This window comes from Hyperolius riggenbachi, chromosome 4 (genome assembly GCF_040937935.1).
Source record: "Hyperolius riggenbachi isolate aHypRig1 chromosome 4, aHypRig1.pri, whole genome shotgun sequence".
NCBI classification, from domain to species: Eukaryota; Metazoa; Chordata; class Amphibia; order Anura; family Hyperoliidae; genus Hyperolius; species Hyperolius riggenbachi.
This window is the reverse complement of record NC_090649.1, coordinates 417,351,863-417,374,778: the sequence shown is the minus strand read 5'-3', so window position 1 is coordinate 417,374,778 and position 22,916 is coordinate 417,351,863. Positions and strand designations below refer to the sequence as shown.

The window sequence follows — 22,916 nt, the reverse complement described above, 5'->3', positions numbered from 1 at the left end:
TTGTAGTAATGCATGCAAGGGACTGCAGGCATGCACAGTTGTAGTAACGCATGCAAGGGACAGCAGGCATGCACAGTTGTAGTAACGCATGCAAGGGACAGCAGGCATGCACAGTTGTAGTAACGCATGCAAGAGACAGCAGGCATGCACAGTTGTAGTAACGCATGCAAGGGACTGCAGACATGCAAAGGTGTAGTAACACAGGCAAGGGACTGCAGACATGCACAGTTGTAGTAACACAGGCAAGGGACTGCAGACATGCACAGTTGTAGTAACACATGCAAGGGACTGCAGACATGCACAGGTGTACTAACACATGCAAGGGACTGCAGACATGCACAGGTGTACTAACACATGCAAGGGACTGCAGACATGCACAGGTGTACTAACACATGCAAGGGACTGCAGACATGCACAGGTGTACTAACACATGCAAGGGACTGCAGACATGCACAGGTGTACTAACACATGCAAGGGACTGCAGACATGCACAGGTGTACTAACACATGCAAGGGACTGCAGACATGCACAGGTGTACTAACACATGCAAGGGACTGCAGACATGCACAGGTGTACTAACACATGCAAGGGACTGCAGACATGCACAGGTGTACTAACACATGCAAGGGACTGCAGACATGCACAGGTGTACTAACACATGCAAGGGACTGCAGACATGCACAGGTGTACTAACACATGCAAGGGACTGCAGACATGCACAGGTGTACTAACACATGCAAGGGACTGCAGACATGCACAGGTGTACTAACACATGCAAGGGACTGCAGACATGCACAGGTGTACTAACACATGCAAGGGACTGCAGACATGCACAGTTGTAGTAACACATGCAAGGGACTGCAGACATGCACAGTTGTAGTAACACATGCAAGGGACTGCAGACATGCACAGTTGTAGTAACACATGCAAGGGACTGCAGACATGCAGTGGCGTAGCTAAGGAGCTCTGGGCCCCGATGCAAGCTTTACATTGGGGCCCCCCATGCACTCTATATACATAACAATTGATACGACGCACCAAAACCTGCCAAGGACAACCACAGTGTCAGAGGTGCAAGAAGGGAATGGGGAACAGCTTGATAATGATTACCACTATTCAAAGTATCTATTGAAGTGATTATTATGAGCACAGGACCAATAGAGAGCTATTTTTGGAGTTGAGGGAGGGCCCCTCAGGGCCCCTCTGGCCCAAGGGCCCCGATGCGCTCGCAACCTCTGCAACCCCTATTGCTACGCCCCTGCAGACATGCACAGTTGTAGTAACACATGCAAGGGATTGCAGACATGCACAGTTGTAGTAACGCATACAAGTGACTGCAGACATGCACAGTTGTAGTAACACAGGCATGGGACTGCAGACATGCACAGTTGTAGTAACACAGGCAATGGACTGCAGGCATGCACAGGAGAACACACGGTTGTGCACCTTTTCCAATCACATTTGCTAGTGGGAGCAAAGCCTATAGTGTACATTTTACTTTCAAAGTTGAGCTCAGTCCATGTACAGTCATTGCACTTTCTGATACAGTTCCCGACAATGACAGCTGCACACAAGTATCCAGCACTGTATATGGAGTATACATTATGCACATTACGTGCCAGTGACACACAAGTACCTGGGAAGTGATGAAACCATCATACACTCTCCCGGACAGAGTCTGTGGCAGCAGCAGCGGATACTGATGGAGCATGCCCTGAGCGTCCATCTCACACCATAGCAGTGATCACTGATCAGTATCCCCCGGATCGCTGCAGCTAGGCGCAGGACGGTACCAGCTGGATCCGCGAACTCTCCGTATTCTCTGTATGGGCTGTTTTACTCAATATGCCGCTCAGACATGTTCCGCGTAAAGCACCGCCCCTTTGCATGACGCTGTCCTGCTGTACATGTCACGTGGAGTCGCTCAGCTACTGTCTTCAGGCGCCGACGTATTAGTCAGCCCAGCTAGCAGCCTGAGCTAGTGAGCTACAAGCCCATCAGCTAGCCAAGCCAGTCTAGAGATGCGAAGTTCGGATCTTTTCAATGATCCGGATGATTCGAATCGGATCATTGAAAAGATCCGGATCTTTGATCCGAATCTCGGATCATTTTACAAGGGAACTAGGGAAGCATTCGGGGGTGAAATGACTAGCAGGACAGGAGAAGGGGAGGGGGGGTGGACACACAGAGAAGGGGAGAAGATGGACAGAGGGCAGGGAGTGGACAGAGAAGGGAGGAGGGACGAGCAGAGAGCAGAAATGTTTGTTTGCACACAATACCCACATGCTGCAATCATATGCTTTACATATATTTCACCTATATGCTCATCTGTATACTCCCAACTCCCATTCCCCAAAGCATTCCCAGAAGTAAAGTGCAGCTGTATAGAGCAGTGCAGGAGGATCATATTGCCCAGCAATCACAGTGCCTGCCCTGTCCTAGCCCAGCATGCTGCCTGTAACGTTACTGAGCTGTGCCAAAAGTTTCCAATGTGTTCACTGTGCACAACTACGGAACAGACAGCCTATAATCAGCAGCACATTATAGCCAGTATGTGTGCTCTACACATATCTGGCAGTGGCACCGATGTCCCCTCTCTCATCTACCTGTGGCTGTGCAAGGCTGCCTCCCCTTCAACAGTGATCCATCTCTGCTCTGCTTCCAGGACCCCGCTGCCCGCTGAGAGGGGGGCGTGTCTCTCTTGACCCCTCCCCCTTTACGATCCGAATCACTCATTTTGATGATTCGGATGATTCGACTCACAAAATAGATTCGGATCAATGATCCGAATCGTTCATGATCCGGACAACACTACAAGCCACCTAGCCAGCAGCCTGAGCCAGTAAGCCACAAGCCCACCAGCCAGGAGTCTGAGGAAGCCTGAGCCAAACCTACCAGCCAGTAGCCTGTACCAGGAGTCTATACAACCAGTAGCCTGAGCCACATGCCCACCAGCCAGGAGTCTGAGGAAGCCTGAGCCAAACCTACCAGCCAGTAACCTGAACCAGGAGTCTATACCAACTAGTAGCCTGTGCCACAAGCCTACCAGCCAGGAGTCTGAGGAAGCCTGAGCCAAACCTACCAGCCAGTAGCCTGAGCCAGTAAGCCACAAGCCCACCAGCCAGGAGTCTGAGGAAGCCTGAGCCAAACCTACCAGCCAGTAGCCTGAACCAGGAGTCTATACCAACCAGTAGCCTGAGCCACAAGCCCACCAGCCAGGAATCTGGGGAAGCCTGAGCCAAACCTACCAGCCAGTAGCCTGAACCAGGAGTCTATACAACCAGTAGTCTGAGCCACAAGCCCACCAGCCAGTAGTCTGAGGAAGCCTGAGCCAAACCTACCAGCCAGTAGCCTGAACCAGGAGTCTATACAACCAGTAGCCTGAGCCACAAGCTCACCAGCCAGGAGTCTGAGGAAGCCTGAGCCAAATCTACCAGCCAGTAGCCTGAACCAAGAGTCTATACCAACCAGTAGCCTGAGCCACAAGCCCACCAGCCAGGAGTCTGAGGAAGCCTGAGCCAAACCTCCCAGCCAGTAGCCTGAGCCAGTAAGCCACAAGCCCACCAGCCAGGAGTCTGAGGAAGCCTGAGCTAAACCTACCAGCCAGTAGCCTGAACCAAGAGTCTATACCAACCAGTAGCCTGAGCCACAAGTCCACCAGCCAGGAGTCTGAGGAAGCCTGAGCCAAACCTACCAGCCAGTAGCCTGAGCCAGTAAGCCACAAGCCCACCAGCCAGGAGTCTGAGGAAGCCTGAGCCAAACCTACCAGCCAGTAGCCTGAACCAGTAAGCCGCAAGCCCACCAGCCAGGAGTCTGAGGAAGCCTGAGCCAAACCTACCAGCCAGTAGCCTGAGCCAGTAAGCCACAAGCCCACCAGCCAGGAGTCTGAGGAAGCCTGAGCCAAACCTACCAGCCAGTAGCCTGAACCAGGAGTCTATACCAACCAGTAGCCTGAGCCACAAGCCCACCAGCCAGGAGTCTGGGGAAGCCTGAGCTAAACCTACTAGCCAGTAGCCTGAACCAGGAGTCTATACAACCAGTAGCCTGAGCCACAAACCCACCAGCCAGGAGTCTGAGGAAGCCTGAGTCAAACCTACCAGCCAGTAGCCTGAACCAGGAGTCTATACCAACCAGTAGCCTGAGCCATAAGCCCACCAGCCAGGAGTCTGAGGAAGCCTGAGCCAAACCTACCAGCCAGTAGCCTGAGCCAGTAAGCCACAAGCCCACCAGCCAGGAGTCTGAGGAAGCCTGTGCCAACCCTACCAGGCAGCAGCCTGAGCCACTAAGCTAGGACTCTGAGTTAGCCAGCAGCCTGAACCAGTAAGCCACAAACAAGCCCACCACCCAATAGTGTGAGCCAGCCAGTAGCCTGAGCGACTAAGGCCCCGTTCACACTGCACGCGTTTCCAGCTGCGTTTTGGAAACGTGTGCGGGAGGCCGACCCGCCAGACATCAGACAGTGCAAAGAGTGCACTGTCTGATGTTCACACAGTCACTCTCGGACGGTACAGTCTCCTCCTGTTTTAAGCGGTCCACAATTGTACCAGTCCCCAAAAAACCAGGCAGCACTGAGCACAACAACTTCCGACCTGTGGCCCTAACCTCTAACATCATGAAGCTCCTCGAGCGGCGGCATGGCACATGTCACAGAGCACCTAGACAACCCTTCCTTCTACGCTAGAATCCTGTTCCTGGATTTTAGATCAGCATTCAACACGATCTGCCCAGATATCCTGCACATAAAATCTGACGCAGCTCGGAGTAGATCCCACTAGAGATAGGAAGTTCGGATCTTTTCAATGATTCGGATGATTCGAATTGGATCATTGAAAAGATCTGGATCTTTGAGCCGAATCTCGGATCATTTTACTAGGGAAGCATTTGGGGGGTGAAATGACTAGCAGGACAGGGTTTTCCCTGCGGTGGACAGAGAAAGGGAGGGGGGTGGACACACAGAGAAGGGGAGAAGATGGACAGAGGGCAGGGAGTGGACAGAGAAGGGAGGAGGGACGAGCAGAGAGCAGAAATGTTTGTTTGCACACAATACCCACATGCTGCAATCATATGCTTTACATATATTTCACCTATATGTTCATCTGTATACTTTGAATGCAAACGTCACACAGTAAAAGAAAGCATTCCCCAAAGCATTCCCAGAAGTGAAGTGCAGCTGTTTAGAGCAGTGCATGAGGATCATATTGCACAGCAATCACAGTGCCTGCCCTGTCCTAGCCCAGCACGCTGTCTACAAAGTTTCTGAGCTGTGCCAAAAGTTTCCAATCTGTTCAATGTGCAGCACTATGGAACAGACAGCCTATAATGAGCAGCACATTATAGCCAGTATGTGTGCTCTACACATATCTGGCAGTGGCACCCATGTCCCCTCTCTCTCATCTACCTGTCCCTGCAAGGCAGGCTCCCCTCCAACAGAGCGATCCATCTCAGCTCTGCTTCCAGGACCCCGCTGCCCGCGGAGCGGGGGGCGTGCTGCTCCTGGCCCCGCCCCTTTTGCAATCCGAATCACTCATTTTGATGATTCAAATGATTCGACTCACAAAAGAGATTCAAATCAAAGATCCGAATCGTTCATGATCTGGACAACACTAATTTCGAGCATGGATCAAACACTTCCTGACAAACAGAACGCAACAGATGAAGCTCGGCAACTGCTACTCCAGCGTCAGAACCACCAATACTGGGGCTCCTCAAGGCTGTGTGCTGTCACCACTACTGTTCTCCCTCTATACCAACAATTGCACCTCATCCGCCAACTCTGTGAAAGTCATCAAATTTGCGGACGACACCACTATCATCGGCCTAATTGGCAACAACGGGCAGCATGATTACCGCAGCGAAGTCGAGAGTATCTGTGTGAGGAAACGCGGAAAAGCCGCCGCGTGTACCAAGAGCTAGGCGGCTGACTCCGCGTCCTACGCGGAGGTTGCACGCGTCTGGTTGTGTGGTGGAACGCGGAAAAGCCGCCGCATGTCCTGACAGCAAACAGCTGTTTGCATGCAGCAGCATGTGCTTGGTGTGGCTGGGTCTGTTAGTGCACCTAGGCAGATGGAGAGCTATGCTCGCGCGGGCCTGAATTCAGGACCTTTATACCTGCAGAGGAAGTGTCAGCTGATCAGGAAGGTCAGCTGATTCCTGCAGGACTCATGATTGGCTGAATGGTTCGGGCGAGGCAGCAGAGTCCAGCAACTATATATTCTGCTGCTTATTCAGTTGCTGGTTGTCTGGCGTTGCTATAACATACGTGGGAGCACCCAGATCCGTAGTCAGATCCGCAAGTGTGCCGGGACCAGCTGGAGCTGTAATCCTACACTTAGCTAGTTTCTGTTGATAGCTTAAAGTACTAGTTTGATTGTGATTATCTGTTATGACCTTTTGCCTGCCTGACTATCCTCCTGAACTCTGATCTTGTACCTCGATATTTCTGATACTCTGTTGCCGAACCCCGGCTCGTCCTTAGACTCTGCTTCTGCCTACTGATCTTGTACCTCGATATTTCTGATACCCTGTTGCCGAACCCTGCCTGTACCTAACTCTGCCTTTGCCTCTTGATGTTGTACTTTATCTGTCCGTGTGTGTACGACCTGGCTTGTCCGACCTCGAGAACCGACCTCACTGTTGGACGCGGTTCCCCGTTCTATCAGTGACACTTCCTCCAGAGTGTTACTTTTAGACAATCCTTCCTATTTACAGCCTGACTCCTCCCGTCTTGGAGAGTCCAGGTCTTCGGAAGGAATCCGTGCAGTATACCTTACTGCGCTGAGGCTTAGTCCTCAAAGTGTTACTGTTACACCAAACACTACATTCTACTCAGGTGAACAGAGGTTAGCTGGTATATCGGATTATCGGTGATACTGCAGATCACTTATAATCTGGTATACATCTGTATTCCCAGTGATACTGCAGATCACCGGTAATCAGATCCACTCTGTGCTTCACCGATCGTTACAATCTGCAACTGGTGCAAAGACAACAACCTTGTACTCAATGCAGCAAAGACAGATGAACTAGTCGTAGACTTCCGGAGGAACCCCTCCATCCCTACCACCTGTCCTCATCGGGGCCACCGAAGTCTCTAGGGTGTCATCTGTACGGTTCCTCGGCACTACTCTCATGAACAACCTGAAATGGGGGCAAAACACCGCTAAAGTTCAGAAGAAATCTCAGCAGAGGCTGTTCTTCCTGCTCCAACTGAAGCGTTTCGGCATGCCCCGGAAACTGCTAACCAGCTTCTATGCTGCCACCATAGAATCCATCCTCTGCTCCTCAATCATCGTCTGGTACACGGGGGCAACGGCCAGCGACAAGAGAAAACTGCAGAGAGTCCTAACCGACGCAGAGAAGATCATCGGGTCTCCTCTTCCGCCTCTCGATCTCCTCCACTCCGCCAGAATGATGAAGAGAGCCACCATGATCTCCCGTGACCCCTCCCACCCAGGCAGTCGCTACTTTGAGCTCCTCCCATTGGGCCGCCGCTACAGGCCCTTACCATCCAAAACCAACAGGCGGGAGAACACCTTCTTCCCCCAAGCGGTTCGGTTGCTTAACACCAACCTTCCCCCTAGACCCGCTTACTAGCATGCCCCTGCGGGGCCGATCAGCCTGCTCTCGCCGCTGCCCGTCCTGGTTCTCACTGCCCAGGCTCCGGTTGGAGGCATCATTGTTCATTTTCATCATTGTCATTGTTATTATCACCATTATTATTATTACTGCTATCCCTATCCCCACTAGTGCTATGTGGCTGTACCTGCACAGCAAGCAGACACACTAGCTGCTGAACTGATGAACTGTGTCACCAGTCCATAATATTTTTGTTTTAGTTGTTAATTTGTATGTGTTGAGCATCTGTTCTCTTATACTATGTATGCGCCAAGTGCACCAAAAACAATTCCAAGTATAGCTCTGCTGTACTTGGCAAAATAAAACTGATTCTGGTTCTGACATGCGGTCTGAGAACGCATGCTGCACGAATTTTTTGCAAAAACGCGTGGCTGTCCCATTCACTTTTCAGTGATGGGATCAGCCACGCAATGCACACAAATCGCGGATGGCGTGCGTTCGCATGCGTTGCGTTCCGCACGCATGGCCATCCGCGTTTGTAATGTGAATGGGGCCTAAGCCAGGACTATGAGCTAGCCAACAGCCAGTAAGCCACAAGTCCACCAGCCAGGAATCTGGGGAAGGCTAAGCCAATCCTACCAGCCAGAAGCCTAAGCCACTAAGCCAAGACTATGAGCTAGCCAGCAGCCTGAACAAGTAAACCACAAGCCCACCAGTTAAGAGTGTGTGTGAGCCAGCCTGAGCAAGTAAACCACAAGCGCACCAGTTAAGAGTGTGTGTGAGCCAGCCTGAGCAAGTAAGCTAGGAGTCTGTGCCAGCCAGTAAGCCACAAGCCCATTAGTCATGAGTCTGAGTCAAGCTGTCCATCTAGTAGCTTGAGCCACTAAGCACATGCTCACCAGGCAGGAGTCTGAGCCAGACCACCCAACCAGTTCCCTGAGCTGATAAGTCACAAGCTAACCAACCAAGAGTCTGAGCCAGCCCAGCAAGCAGCTTGAGCCAGTAAGCCACTAGTTCACCATCCAGGAGTCTGAGTTAGGCCACCCAACCAGTAGCCTGAGCCAGTCTTAACGAGCCAGCAGCATGAGCCAGTAAGCCATACTCCTACCAGCCAGGAGTTTGAGCCAGCAGACAGCCTGAGCCAGAAAGCCATATTCCTACCACTTAGGACTTTGAGGCAGTCTGAGCAAGTAGGAAGCTTGAATCAGTAGACAAGACCACCAGCCAGGAGTCTTAGCCAGCCAGTCACAAGCCCTCTAGCCAGCAGCCTATGCCAGCCACAAGCCTTCAGTGACCAGTCTAAAGCCTCACAATAACAACCGTCTCTGCACCCCAGCAGCAGAACAAGTTGCTAGCCTTGAGGCTAGCAACACATCTATACAATGTCAGCCCTGCAATATCCCTCACGGGATCAAGTCCTGGCCCATGCAGGTGCTATGCCTTGCATAGGGTAGTGGCTGGATTGTGTAATGGTTAAAGCAGACCTGAACTCAGAACTTCCTCTCTGCTCTAAAAGATAAGCAACAACATAATAACCTTTCAAGAAAAACATTTCTTTGTTACAACTTACAGAACTCCTGCAATAAATCTGCAGTGCACTTCCTGCTTTCATAAAAGCAGATATATGTTTATCATCCTGTGGTTTACATATTAGCTGTTTCTGCCAGGACTGACGAATTTCTGTGTAAAACAGCTGAGAGACCAAATTACACTTGTGATTACTTACAGATGCGGGGGAATTAGACAGGCTCTTCTCTATAAAAACACACAGTGCATTTCTCTCATTTCTCATTTTCCTTGTGTCCTGTGCAAGAGCTCAGGACCACTATAAGGGCTCTGTCTCTGGGTTTAAATCTCGGCTCTTCCTATTTCACTAAACCAGCACCTATTCAGTAAGGAGTTCCATTGTTACATACTTACCGTATATACTCGCAAGCAAGCCGAATTTTTGCCCCCCAAAAAGTGGCCCAAAAGTGGGGGTCCCGGCTTGCTTGCGAGTCACGAAGGAGAGCGGGCAGCTAAGAGATCGGGTGCAGAGGGCGCAGAGTATAGCTGCAGCCACTGGATGTCCGCGGCGAGAACAGAGTGGATGGATGGCCACACAGAATAGAAACACAGCAGGTAATAGCTGGTAATAGCCAATGGGTGTCAAGGTGAAGACACAGCAGGAAGCGCGAGATTATGAACTCGGAAGAGCGCTCCTGCTGTATTTCTATTCTGTGTGGCCATCTATCCGCTCTGTTCTCGCCGCGGACATCCAGCGGCTGCAGCTATACTCTAAAAGACTTCTGTGTGGCCATCCATCCGCTCTGCTCTACTCTCGCGGCTGCAGCTATACTCTCCGCCCTCCGCACCCGATCTCTCAGCTGCCCGCTCTCCTTCGGCCCGATCACTGCGCATCACCACTGCACTCTGAGCCGCAGGTTAGTCCGCACTGCACACCCCTCACTGATTCTGGGTGGCCATTCATTGCTCCTGCTCTGCTCCCCCAGGGCTTCGGCTTGCATGAGGGTCATTCATTTTTTTCATGTTTTGTTAGGTAAAAGTTGGGGGGTCGGCTTACATGCGGGTCGGCTTGCTTGCGAGTATATACGGGTAAGTTGAAAAAATATTCATCAAGTCCAACCAGAAAAAAAAAAATAGTGACAAACAATTCTCAATCTTCATATACAGTGGGATGCGAAATTTTGGGCAACCTTGTTAATCGTCATGATTTTCCTGTATAAATCGGTTGTTATGATAAAAAGTGTCAGTTAAATATATCATATAGGAGGCACACACAGGGAAATTTGAGAAGTGAAATTAAATTTATTGGATTTACAGAAAGTGTGCAACAATTGCTTAACCCTTTCCACTCGGAGTTCTTTCCTAAAGGAAGTCGTTTCTGCTCTGAGTTTTTTTTTTAAGAAATGCTCTCTCTCCCATTTTAACATGGAACATACCACCGTAACATGGTATATCTTATTTTAAAGAACACATGATAACATTTAATTTGATACCTTATTTGGACAGTTTGGCATCTTCTATTGGCTGGTAGCAGAGGAGAAAGCCAAGGTATGGTAAATTGAAAAACAGTTTCCTGTGTGTAATCCGGGCCTGCGTGAGCAAGTTTCAAAATAATAGGTGGTTTTATGCCCGACACCCGGGGTCTTACTGTCCCTACACACAATGCAATCATTGGTATTTCGATTGGGCAGATTAGCAATAAAATACAGGCTACTATTTACACCCTCCCCCAGTCCATCCCATAGGATGCCATTCATTATTTCTACAACTTTGCAGGCAATCTGCAAGGAAAAAAAACATTTAATCTGCAATTATTTTTCATTTTTTTTGCAGAATAGAATCTGCAAAAATGAACCAGCAACTACTTTTTATAAAAAAAAAAAAAAACCAGGAAAGAAAAGGAAGTGACATGTAAATCTAAATGTCACTTCCTTCTAGCGCTGATGGGGGACAAGAGGTATGGGGCTGGGGGGCATTGACAGTGTGGGCATGTAGTAATACATGCCCACAGTCGCATGGTGATCGGTGGTTTGTGGCGGTCCCGAAGCGCTGCAAACCACTGCTGCAGGGATGTCCCGCAGAGCGGGACATACGAGCGCATCAGGCTTTTCCGTATGTCCCGCTATGCGGGACATATGAGTGGAAAGGGTTAATCAAAATTAGGCAGGTGTATACATTTGGGCACCACCAAAAATAAATTAAATCAATATTTAGTAGATCCTCCTTTTGCAGAAATTACAGCCTCTAAACGCTTCCTGTAGGTTCCAATGAGATTTTGGATTCTGCTTGAAGGTATTTTGGACCATTCCTTTTTACAAAACATCTCTAGTTCATTCAGGTTTGATGGCTTCCAAGCATGGACAACTCTCTTTAACTCACATCACAGATTTTCAATTATATTCAGGTCGGGGGACTGAGATGACCATTCCAGAACGTTCTACTTGTTCCTCTGCATGGATGCCTTAGTGGATTTTGAGCAGTGTTTAGGGTCGTTGTCTTGTTGAAAGATCAAGCCCTGGAGCGGCTTCAGCTTTGTCACTGATTCCTGGACATTGGTCTCCAGAATCTGCTGAAACTGAGTGGAATCCATGCATTGCTCAACTTTGACAAGATTCCCAGTCCCTGCACTGGCCACACAGCCCCACAGCGTGATGAAACCACCACCATATTTTTACTGTAGGTAGCAGGTGTATTTCTTGGAATGCTGTGTTATTTTTCCTCCATGCATAACGCCCCTTGTTATGCCCAAATAACTCAATGTTAGTTTCATCAGTCCACAGCACCCTACTCCAAATTGAAGCTGGCTTGTCCAAATGTTCTTTAGCATACCTCTAGTGGCTCTGTTTGTGCTGTGGGCGGAGAAAGGCTTCCTCTGCATCACTCTTGCGTACAGCATCTCCTTGTGTAAAGTGCGCTGAATGGTTGAACGATGCACAGTGACTCCATCTGCAGCAAGATGATGTTGTAGGTCTTTGGTGCTGGTCTGTGGGTTGACTCTGACTGTTCTCACCATTTGTCGCTTCTTTTTATCTAAGATTTTTCTTGGTCTTCCACTTTGAGCCTGTGATCTTCCATTTCCTCAATATGTTACTAACTGTGGAAACAGACAGCTGAAATCTCTGAGACAGCTTTCTGTATCCTTCCCCTAAACCATGATGGTGAACAATCTTTGTCTTCAGGTCATTTGAGAGTTGGTTTGAGACCCCCATGTTGCTACTCTTCAGAGAAAATGAAAAGAGGAGGGAAATTTACAATTGACCCTCTTATATACTCTTTCTCACAATTGGATTCACCTATGTATGTAGGTCAGGGGGCACTGAGCTTACCAAGTCAATTTGAGTTCCAATAATTAGTTCTAAAGGTTTTGGAATCAATAAAATGACAACAGTGCCCAAATTTATGCACCTGCCTAATTTTATTTAAACAATTATTGCGCACTTTCTTTAAACCCAATAAACTTCATTTCACTTCTCAAATATCACTGTGTGTGTCTCCTATATTATATATTTAACTGACATTTTTTATCATAACAACCAACTATTTATACAGGAAAATCATGACAATTATCAAGGTTGCCCAAACTTTCGCATCCCATTGTACATGTGCAAGACAATCCAGTACTGACTTGGTGAAACATGAATATGCAGTCCAATGCTAACTTGAATTGACATACCATTTGGGGTGCAAGCTGAAGATGGGGTGCAGTGGGTGCTGGGTGCCAAGCCTGACAGCCGTTTCACGCACGTCTACGCTTCTACGTAAGCTGCCATGGTGCCTACAGTGGCTTCAAAGGCATTAGATTCGATTTGTAAAAGGCTATGCGAAAAAAAATCTGGTTGGGAAAATACAGCATTTGGTATTCCAGACTTTTGTATGCAAATTTATAAACATTTTCCCAGATGTGGTAAAAGTTCAGTAAATTACCGAAGCCCATTGACAAAAACCTGTTTGTAACAGCAGAAGAGAGTGGAGTGTCTCTGTGTTGTTACAAGCTGTTCTGTGCAGTGAGGACATAACAATAGGAAGAGGCATCCCCGACATCCCTTTAGATGTACATGTTTTGTCATACTGCCTCTGCTTGCTCTGAATCTGCTCTGAATCTATCTATTAGTCTTTCTTAACATCAAACAATCTGAAACAGTCTGTATGCATGTTGGATTATTATGGCTCTGTACAAATTAACAAGCTGACACATCATTGCATTCCAGCGGTTCTGGAGGTGTGTTTAGCTTCTAAGGGTAACAATGGTTAATTTGCATATATTCAGCAGTGATGCACTGGGAGACATCTCAAGCTCACTCCAACCTGAATTATCGCAAATTCTTTCTGTTTTAAGAAAGCAAACTTTTGTTTTTCTTAGCATTTTAGTAAGGGGGCTTTTAGGACCATTGTAGCCCCTCACACACTCCAATGAGTTCTGGTTCACCATGAGCTTGCTGGTTAGTCAGTACCTCTCTGTGTTACAAGCCCTTATCCATAGAGCCAAATTAATCCATGCCATGCACTGATGAGGATCAAACAATCCGAAACAGTCTGTATGCATGTTGGATTATTATGGCTCTGTACAAATTAACAAGCTGACACATCATTGCATTCCAGCAGTTCTGGAGGTGTGTTTAGCTTCTAAGGGTAACAATGGTTAATTTGCATATATTCAGCAGTGATGCACTGGGAGACATCTCAAGCTCACTCCAACCTGAATTATCGCAAATTCTTTCTGTTTTAAGAAAGCAAACTTTTGTTTTTCTTAACATTTTATTAAATTGCCACAGCTTAGAAGAACTTCAAGGAACTTTACACATGCCACGCTTAGGTGATTTTTCCCCACTAGCTCCTACACATCTTCAAACAGAAACCCAAGAGGTTGAACAGCCGAAGGTATTCAGGGGAAGCCTGTTTTGTTCCACTTGTTCTGCTGCTGCTGATGAATTGAAATTTTTCTTAAGTGCTCGGTAAAGTCAACTGTTTTCTGCATTACCGAATGCGGTAATGCTTTATGAATCAGCCCCATTGTATTTAGAATTTAAAAATATCATCTAGGAGAAAACTTAAGAGAAAAAGTGAATTGGATCAAGCCCAGTATTTCTCCCCTCATCTCAGCTTGTAGAGCTGTCAGACACAGACTGGGGCTGGAATGACTAGTCTGTGATCTGCCTACACAGGAGCAGCTCACCTAAGTGCAACCCTAAAGATGCATTTTTTAAATTTCAAGAATTTGCCACATGTGTTGCATCCCACACCAATGCAAATGTTGTTTTTGACTGTGTTGCGTTGCATCATGTGCATGTTGTAACGCAACCCTCCCCAACATGTCAGTGTGAAAGTGGCCCAATGGTTGTGTTTGAAGTTTATGGCAATGGAGGAAGGTTGTGCAATTTTTATTTTTCAATAGAGATAATAAGAGTATTTAGAAACTATTATAATATTTATTTAAGGTCCAGCAGTGAGTTCTAAACAGTTTTACTTTACCTAGCAAAATCTGTGGCACAAAAGCAGCATCACATTCCTTTTGCCGATCATCACTGCAGACATAAACCACTGCAATTTTGAGGACATATTAATCTCGCTGGCGTTTTGATTATGTGCGGCACGCGGCCGCGGGAGGTTTTTTTTTACCTAATTTTTTTTCCATGTAGCTAGCCTAGCGCTAGCTATATGATTCCCCCCTCCCTGCTCTCCGTTCTGAACGGGATTTCCTGTAGGGCTTTCCCCGTCGCCATGGTGATGATCGGACTGACATCATGACGTCAGGGGGAGTCCCGATCCACCCCATAGCGCAGCCTGGCGGTGATTGGCCAGGCTGCACAAGGGGTCTGCTGGGGGGGGCCTCTTTCGCGGCGGATCGGCGGTGAGCGGCGGTGAGCGGCGGCGATCGGGAAAACACGCAGCTAGCAAAGTGCTAGCTGCGTGTTTTAAAAGGAAAATTATGCAAATCGGCCCACCAGGGCCTGAGCAATCCACCGCGGCGTTACTGGACGAGCTAAGCTCGTCCGTAACGCCCAGGTGGTTAAAGCGGACCCAAACCAAACATTTTTTTAATTCAAAATATTTAGTTTCACCACTCTGACACATACAAAGATAAATAAACACTCCTTCAAGCCTATGAGCATTTCAGTGCATACTTTTCACCCTTCTCTTTATAACTAGGGTTATACAGGTGGCAGCCATTAGAAATTCCTCCTTTGCTGGACACCTCCTACTCCACCAGTTTGCCGGATTCTGTCCCGGCAATTTGAAAGGAAGGGACGGGTTCCTTCAATAAATGTAAAATATTTGATATTTGTCATCATGCAGCTGAAAAAAGGCTGCTATTTATTATTATAATTTAGAAAATAGATTTTATTTCTGAAATTTAATTTGAATTTTATTTCTGAATTTTTAATTTGGGTCCACTTTAACCACTTTACCCCCGCCCGTACGAATTTCTCCGTCCCTTTTTCCATCCTTTAACCCCCAGGGATGGAGAAATCCGTACTTTCCGCGCTCCCGCCGCTGCCCGCGCTCCCGCTCGCTGTAGCGCGCACTCCCGCCGGTAAACACGCCGCCCGCCGCTCGCTCCGGAGATCAATGAACGGGAAAATCCATTCCCGTTCGTTGATCTAAGCCCCGCAATGATCCGCTGCTGCTCCGCTGAGCAGCGCGATCATTGTGAAAAAAAAAAACTCTCAGCCTCCTAGTACTTCCTGCAAGGGTCTGGAAGGATGCTTGCTGGTTGTATTAAACAAAAAGTTACTGTTGCCATCTTGTGGCCAAGTAGTAAATTATACCCTAAACATTTTTTACATAGAAATAAATTAGTGTTACACAAAAAATGAACTCCTTACCTCCCACACTCCCCAATTATTTTTTTTTTGTAATTAAAAAAAAAATAAAAATTTACAATTAAAAAAAATACATAAATAGTTACCTTAGGGACTGAACTTTTTAAATATTTATGTCAAGAGGGTATAACACTGTTACTTTATAAACTAAGGGCTTGTAATTAGGGATGGACGCAAAACTGAAAAAAATGCACCTTTATTTCCAATTAAAATATTGGCGCCAAACATTGTGATAGGGACATAATTTAAACGGTTTTATAACCGGGACAAATAGGCAAATACATTTAATTGGTTTTAATTACAGTAGCATGCATTATTTAAAAACTATAAAGGCCGAAAACTGAAAAATATTTTTTTTCCCACACTTTTTCCTTTTTTCCCATTAAAACACATTTAGAATGAAATAATTCTTGGCATAATGTCCCACCTAAAGAAAGCCTAATTGGTGGTGAAAAAAACAAGATATAGTTCATTTCATTGCGATTAGTAATGATAAAGTTATAGACGAATGAATGGAAGGAGCGCTGAAAGGTGAAAATTGCTCTGGTGGTCAAGGGGTAAAACCCCTCAGTTGGGAAGTGGTTAAGCCTCTTCATTTTAAATAACTTTAGTTTTTATTTTTATTATTATTGCTGTTGGTTTTACAGGTTGTATGTATTTTTTAGTGCAGTGGGTTAATATTGGTATATGTTGAAGAATTCTGTTACATCCCTTGAGCACCTGCCCTTCCGCTATTCCGGGTCTCTGAAAGAAAAGCACTGCTTCATCTGTGAGTAGAGATTGGTGACACAGTATAATCTTGTTATAGTGAACTGATGTAGTAAACTATAAAAAGAGAGAACCAAGAGCCAAATATAGTGTAGTAGGTACTAATAAATGGGTAAAATAGAAAAAAGTACAAAGTCATACTCACAAACCAGGGTTACCTCCAGGCAACCACTGTAATAGGCAGGTGAGGAGAGTGTCCTGTCCGCACTCAGGGTTAAGAAGTCGCTCTCTGTAGATAGGAAGAACAAGGGGTATCCCCCTCCACCAGGGGTGGATATTATGTCTAGTGTAATGGATAACAGAGGCGCCAAAAGGATAAAATCAATTGTTAAAAAGTTTAAAAATGCTTTGGAGGCAGTTGGTGGACTTACCTCCTGTAAGCAGACACAACAAGCTGTGTATTCAAAAAACAAAGTAGATTTATTGGTACACTCCAGGGTATATTCGCAACGCGTTTCACGGGTATATTCCCGCTTCCTCAGGCAATCCCGTTCAAAGATGTCATGACGTTTAAGGGAGTCCCGATCCACCCCTCAGCGCTGCCTTGCACTGATTGGCCAGGCAGCGCACGGGGTCGGGGGGGGGGGGGCGTGTGGCGATCGGCGGGTGGCGGCGGCGATCGGGCAGTACACGCAGTTAGCAAAGTGCTAGCTGCGTGTACCAAAAAAAATTTATGCAAATCGGCCCAGCAGGGCCTGAGAAATCCTCCTGCGCGGCATTGCCCGAGCTCAGCTCAGGCTTACCGCCAGGAAAGTTAAAGTGTGTACATTTACCGGTAATATTGCCCTTCAGAAATTTGGATAAGATAATTAGTATCGGTAATATCACTACAAACATTTGTCTCCTATTCTAACAGTATCCTTTTACTTTTCTACTCCTAACACTAACCTTTCCCAGCTCCACTCCTAAGACCTCGTTCACATCATATGCGCTTCCATGCGCATTTGGTAGCGCGTATGATGTGCGACATGCAAGAACGGCAGAATGGCATAAACAGCCCTTCTGCCATTCACATCAAGGGCTTGATTCACTAAAGTGTGGTAACTGTTATCATGGCCGCGCTATGCGATTCGCGCGAGTTTGCATTTTGCATCTACATTTTTTCGTGTGCAAATTCTTGCGTTCACTTGTAATGCAAATTTTAGAACGCGTTAACCTTCACGTTCACGCAAATGCACACAAAAAAAATGTACACGTGAAAATCGCGGCAAATTTGCGTGAATCGCATAGCACGGCCATGATAACAGTTATCACACGTTAGTGAATCAAGCCCCATATGCGCTGCACAGCAGTACGATGCGCTATGATGCGCTTGCGTACTGCTGCATGCATTCTGCCCGCAATCGCAGAGCTGACCTGTTCACTGTAATGAATGGGATCAGCAGAGCAGTGGGTAGCGGCGCAGATGGCGTGCGACTGGACGCATTGCGTTCCGATTGCACGGCCATCTGCGCTAGTTAGATGTGAACCAGGCCTTACACTAACCTCTCCTTTCCTAACATGAACTGTCCATCTCTCCATTCCTAACACTGGCCACCCACCTCTCCTCCCCTAATGCTAACCTTTGCCGTCTGCACTGCTAACACTAACCTCTCCATTCCTAACATGAACTGCCCATCTCTCCATTCCTAACACTAACCACCCACCTCTCCTCCCCTAATGCTAACCTTTGCCGTCTGCACTGCTAACACTAACCTCTCCATTCCTAACATGAACTGCCCATCTCTCTATTCCTAACACTAGCCACCCACCTCTCCTCCCCTAATGCTAACCTATGCCGTCTGCACTGCTAACACTAACCTCTCCATTCCTAACATGAACTGCCCATCTCTCCATTCCTAACACTAGCCACCCTCCTCTCCTCCCCTAATGCTAACCTTTGCCGTCTGCACTGCTAACATTAACCTCTCCATTCCTAACATGAACTGCCCATCTCTTCATTCCTAACACTAGCCACCCACCTCACCTCCCCTAATGCTAACCTTTGCCGTCTGCACTGCTAACACTAACCTCTCCATTCCTAACATGAACTGCCCATCTCTCCATTCCTAACACTAGCCACCCACCTCTCCTCCCCTAATGCTAACCTTTGCCGTCTGCACTGCTAACACTAACCTCTCCATTCCTAACATGAACTGCCCATCTCTCTATTCCTAACACTAGCCACCCACCTCTCCTCCCCTAATGCTAACCTATGCCGTCTGCACTGCTAACACTAACCTCTCCATTCCTAACATGAACTGCCCATCTCTCCATTCCTAACACTAGCCACCCTCCTCTCCTCCCCTAATGCTAACCTTTGCCGTCTGCACTGCTAACATTAACCTCTCCATTCCTAACATGAACTGCCCATCTCTTCATTCCTAACACTAGCCACCCACCTCACCTCCCCTAATGCTAACCTTTGCCGTCTGCACTGCTAACACTAACCTCTCCATTCCTAACATGAACTGCCCATCTCTCCATTCCTAACACTAGCCACCCACCTCTCCTCCCCTAATGCTAGCCTTTGCCGTCTGCCCTGCTAACACTAACCTCCCTGTCACAGACCAGAGGGCCGACCCGTGATTGGGTTAATCGCTTCAGATTAAGAAACTCAGTCTCGCTGTAAATTTGCCCATAGACGCCCATATATGGATTCGCAATCTATGAACCGACTAGCCGAAAGGAGCTTTCTGACTCCAAAGGATTCCCTACACACATAGTTACATAGTTACATAGTTATTTTGGTTGAAAAAAGACATACGTCCATCGAGTTCAACCAGTATAAAGTACAACACCAGCCTGCTCCCTCACATATCCCTGTTGATCCAGAGGAAGGCGAAAAAACCCTTACAAGGCATGGTCCAATTAGCCCCTAAAGGGAAAAATTCCTTCCCGACTCCAGATGGCAATCAGATAAAATCCCTGGATCAACATCATTAGGCATTACCTAGTAATTGTAGCCATGGATGTCTTTCAACGCAAGGAAAGCATCTAAGCCCCCTTTAAATGCAGGTATAGAGTTTGCCATAACGACTTCCTGTGGCAATGCATTCCACATCTTAATCACTCTTACTGTAAAGAACCCTTTCCTAAATAAATGGCTAAAACATTTTTCCTCCATGCGCAGATCATGTCCTCTAGTCCTTTGAGAAGGCCTAGGGACAAAAAGCTCATCCGCCAAGGTATTATATTGCCCTCTGATGTATTTATACATGTTAATTAGATCCCCTCTAAGGCGTCTTTTCTCTAGACTAAATAAACCCAGTGTATCTAACCTTTCTCGATAAGTGAGACCTTCCATCCCACGTATCAATTTTGTTGCTCGTCTCTGCACCTGCTCTAAAACTGCAATATCTTTTTTGTAATGTGGTGCCCAGAACTGAATTCCATATTCCAGATGTGGCCTTACTAAAATTGTACACATTGTGAAATTGTACACATACTGTACAATTTCAATTGCTTGCCACCACGCGCATGACGGAGCACAACCTTAATTTATAATAACACACTGAGATGAACACTTTTAAGGTAACCCTTCTTTATATGGAGGGATCAGCGCCAGATCTGTCTATCTGTGCCCGATTCAAGCATACAGGTTGTAGATGCAAAATGTTATAGATTGCTAGGTAATGTTTCAGATAAGTAAGTACGTTTGTGGATGCTCAGAAACAGACCATAACCATTGAAATATTTTAACAACAAAAACGCATTACACAAATTTATAAAAACTGACAAATTAATGCATATACACACAGCAACAAATAAAAGAGATAAAATGAGAAAGGTACTTAGTTGCATTCAGTCTTTTGGGATGAATGAAAATAGTCCAGTTTCATATGGATGCCATGGGGTCATGGTCCTTTAGAACAAAGCATATGTAGGCCCATGGGCTTGATTCACAAAAGGGTGCTAACTTAGTTTGCACGCCTAAAAGCTTTGGGCAAACTAACTAGGGTGCTAATCAGTTAGCACGTCCAAAGCTTTTATTGATTGCGCGCAAAGTTTAGCAGCACACCGGGTGCCCCTAAAACGTTGTACCGGATGCGCCCGAAAAGTCGCACCGTGCAACGTTTCAGCTGCACCCGGTGCAACGTTTCGACGGCACCCGGTGCAACGTTTTAGGTGGCACCCGGTGCAAGGTTTTACGCGTCCTACAGGGCTTTAGGCGTGCTAAGGGGCTTTAAAGCGTGCTAACTAAGTTAGCACCCTTTTGTGAATCAAGCCCCATGTGTCGATCTTCCTGAGGATGTGTGTGCAGTTCTCAGTCGATGGAATTTGGAAGATAAAATGATCGCCGAAGATTCTGACATTTTTTGTGATCTGTACTGTTGGGGCGGTCTCTGCCCCAAAAGTGGGTGTTCTGGCTCCCTGGAGAGCAAGGTGGGCAAGGATTTTTACAAGTAGAAATGGCACTATTTATTAATAACCTTTGCCATTTCTCTTTGGATTGGCCTACAGTGAATCTGAGGGCAGATTTATAACCTGTCAGCAACATTTTATAAAATGATACCAAACACTGACAGGTTACCACGCGTGATCAGCAAACGCTAAATAACTGTTTCCATAGCAGCTAGAATGTTATAATTTCAATTAGGGCCCGTTTCCACTAGTGCGACGTGATTTTGCCGGCATTCCGACGCTTGTAAAAACGCATGCGGGTGCGTTTCCGCATGCGTTTTACCCGCGATTTCACGTGCGATTTCGCATGGCAGGGTGCCATGCGAAATTAACCATGACACTGCCAGGGCAAAATAACATTGAGAAGGGTGCGAAATCGCACGCGAAATCGCGGGTAAAAACGCATGTAACAAACGCATGCGTTTTTACTATTAAATACATTAGCGGCGATTCGCACGGATTCCCGACGCAGGCGAATTCTGCGGGTCCCGCCGTGCAGATTTGGCCCGCCGCCAAATCGCTCCCGCACGCCGCACAGGTGGAAACAGCCCCATCCACTAACATTAACTATGCGAATCCGCATGCAGTGCCCGCATGCGGATTCGCCCTAGTGGAAACGAGCCCTTAGACATTAACCTGATTTCTAGGAACCGGCTGATATATTTGCAACCTGTCTCTGCTGATCCCCTCTCAAGTTATTAAAATGAATGGGAACCGCATTTTTTTTAAAAATGAAGCAAATACTTACCTAAGGAGAGGGAAGGCTCTGGGTCGTATAGAGCCTTAGAGCCTTCCGTCTCCTCTCTCGGTGCCCTCTATCCTGTGCTGGCTCCTCCCCATTTCAATCTCCCACCGAAAGGGTATTTGGAAGTCTTCGGGAGCCGTGTCCTCCCGAAGACGTGCGGCTCCATACTGCACAGGTGCAGGGCCGCCCTTCTTCAGGAGCACTCGGGCTCCCTGAAGACTTCTGAAGCCTCCTTCCGCCGAGTAAAGCAGTATTTGACTAATTTAGTCAAATACTGCTACCGGGCGAGCCAGCGCTGGAACGAATGGACCAGGAGAGGAGCGGGAAGGCTCTATAGGACCCAGAGCCTTCCCTCTCCTTGGGTAAGTATCTGTCTCATTTTTTTAAATGCGGTTCCCATTCACTTTAATAACTGTGATTTTCCATTCTTCTCAGATGCAGGTTTGGGAGGGAGATTTTAATCTGCAGTTGGGACAGGCTCTTGTTTCAAATGAATGGACCATTTGGCATTGGTACATAGTTGTGAGAAGGCTATGTGTGAAAGATGGTCTATTCAGAAGGGGGAAGAGAAGAAAAAAACCTTCTGAGTTATACTTAAATGGAAACTGACAGTTAGTTACGCTGCACCGTACAAAATCAGTTGCGGTTGCGCACTACATCCGTATCGTTCATGACTCTCTCCACTCCGAATGCTAATCGCTCCCCTCATCATTTCTAATACTTAAGTTTTCCCTCTCCACTGACACTTAGGGCCCATTTCCACTTGTGCGGTTTCCGCATCGAATCCACAGAGTTTCCCTGCAGGAAAATCGCGCGGGGAAACTCTGCCATAGGGAACAATGGCACCGCCGGTCGAATCACTTGCACTAGCGATTTGGCCGGCATTTTCATCCGAATTGGTGCGGGAGGCTGTGAATCCCATAGCCGGGATTCGTCTGCGTACCCACAGACCCGGAAGTGCCGCCGGGCGTCTTGCAGACGCGTGCGGCTCAGGTTGAAACGGGCCCTAACTTCTCCCGTCTTCACGCCTAACACTAACTACCGCTATCTGAGTTAGGCTACAGTGTAGCTGAACACATTATTAATGCGTTCACTTGTACCGCCACTAATCAGCCAAC

The 22,916-nt window shown here is 47.2% G+C and overlaps 1 protein-coding gene across 2 annotated transcripts in view; it reads right to left on the bottom strand.

Annotated features, from left to right (window-relative positions):
• The window catches only part of FANCL (FA complementation group L), a 117,453-nt gene extending 115,556 nt beyond the window's left edge, over positions 1-1,897 (bottom strand). For both annotated transcript variants that reach the window (XM_068232419.1, XM_068232420.1), the window contains exon 1: positions 1,637-1,897. In XM_068232419.1, coding sequence (XP_068088520.1) covers positions 1,637-1,726 — 90 coding nt within the window. In that variant the 5' untranslated portion in view covers positions 1,727-1,897. The remainder of the gene's footprint in view (positions 1-1,636) is intronic.
• Between the last annotated feature and the right edge of the window lie 21,019 nt (positions 1,898-22,916).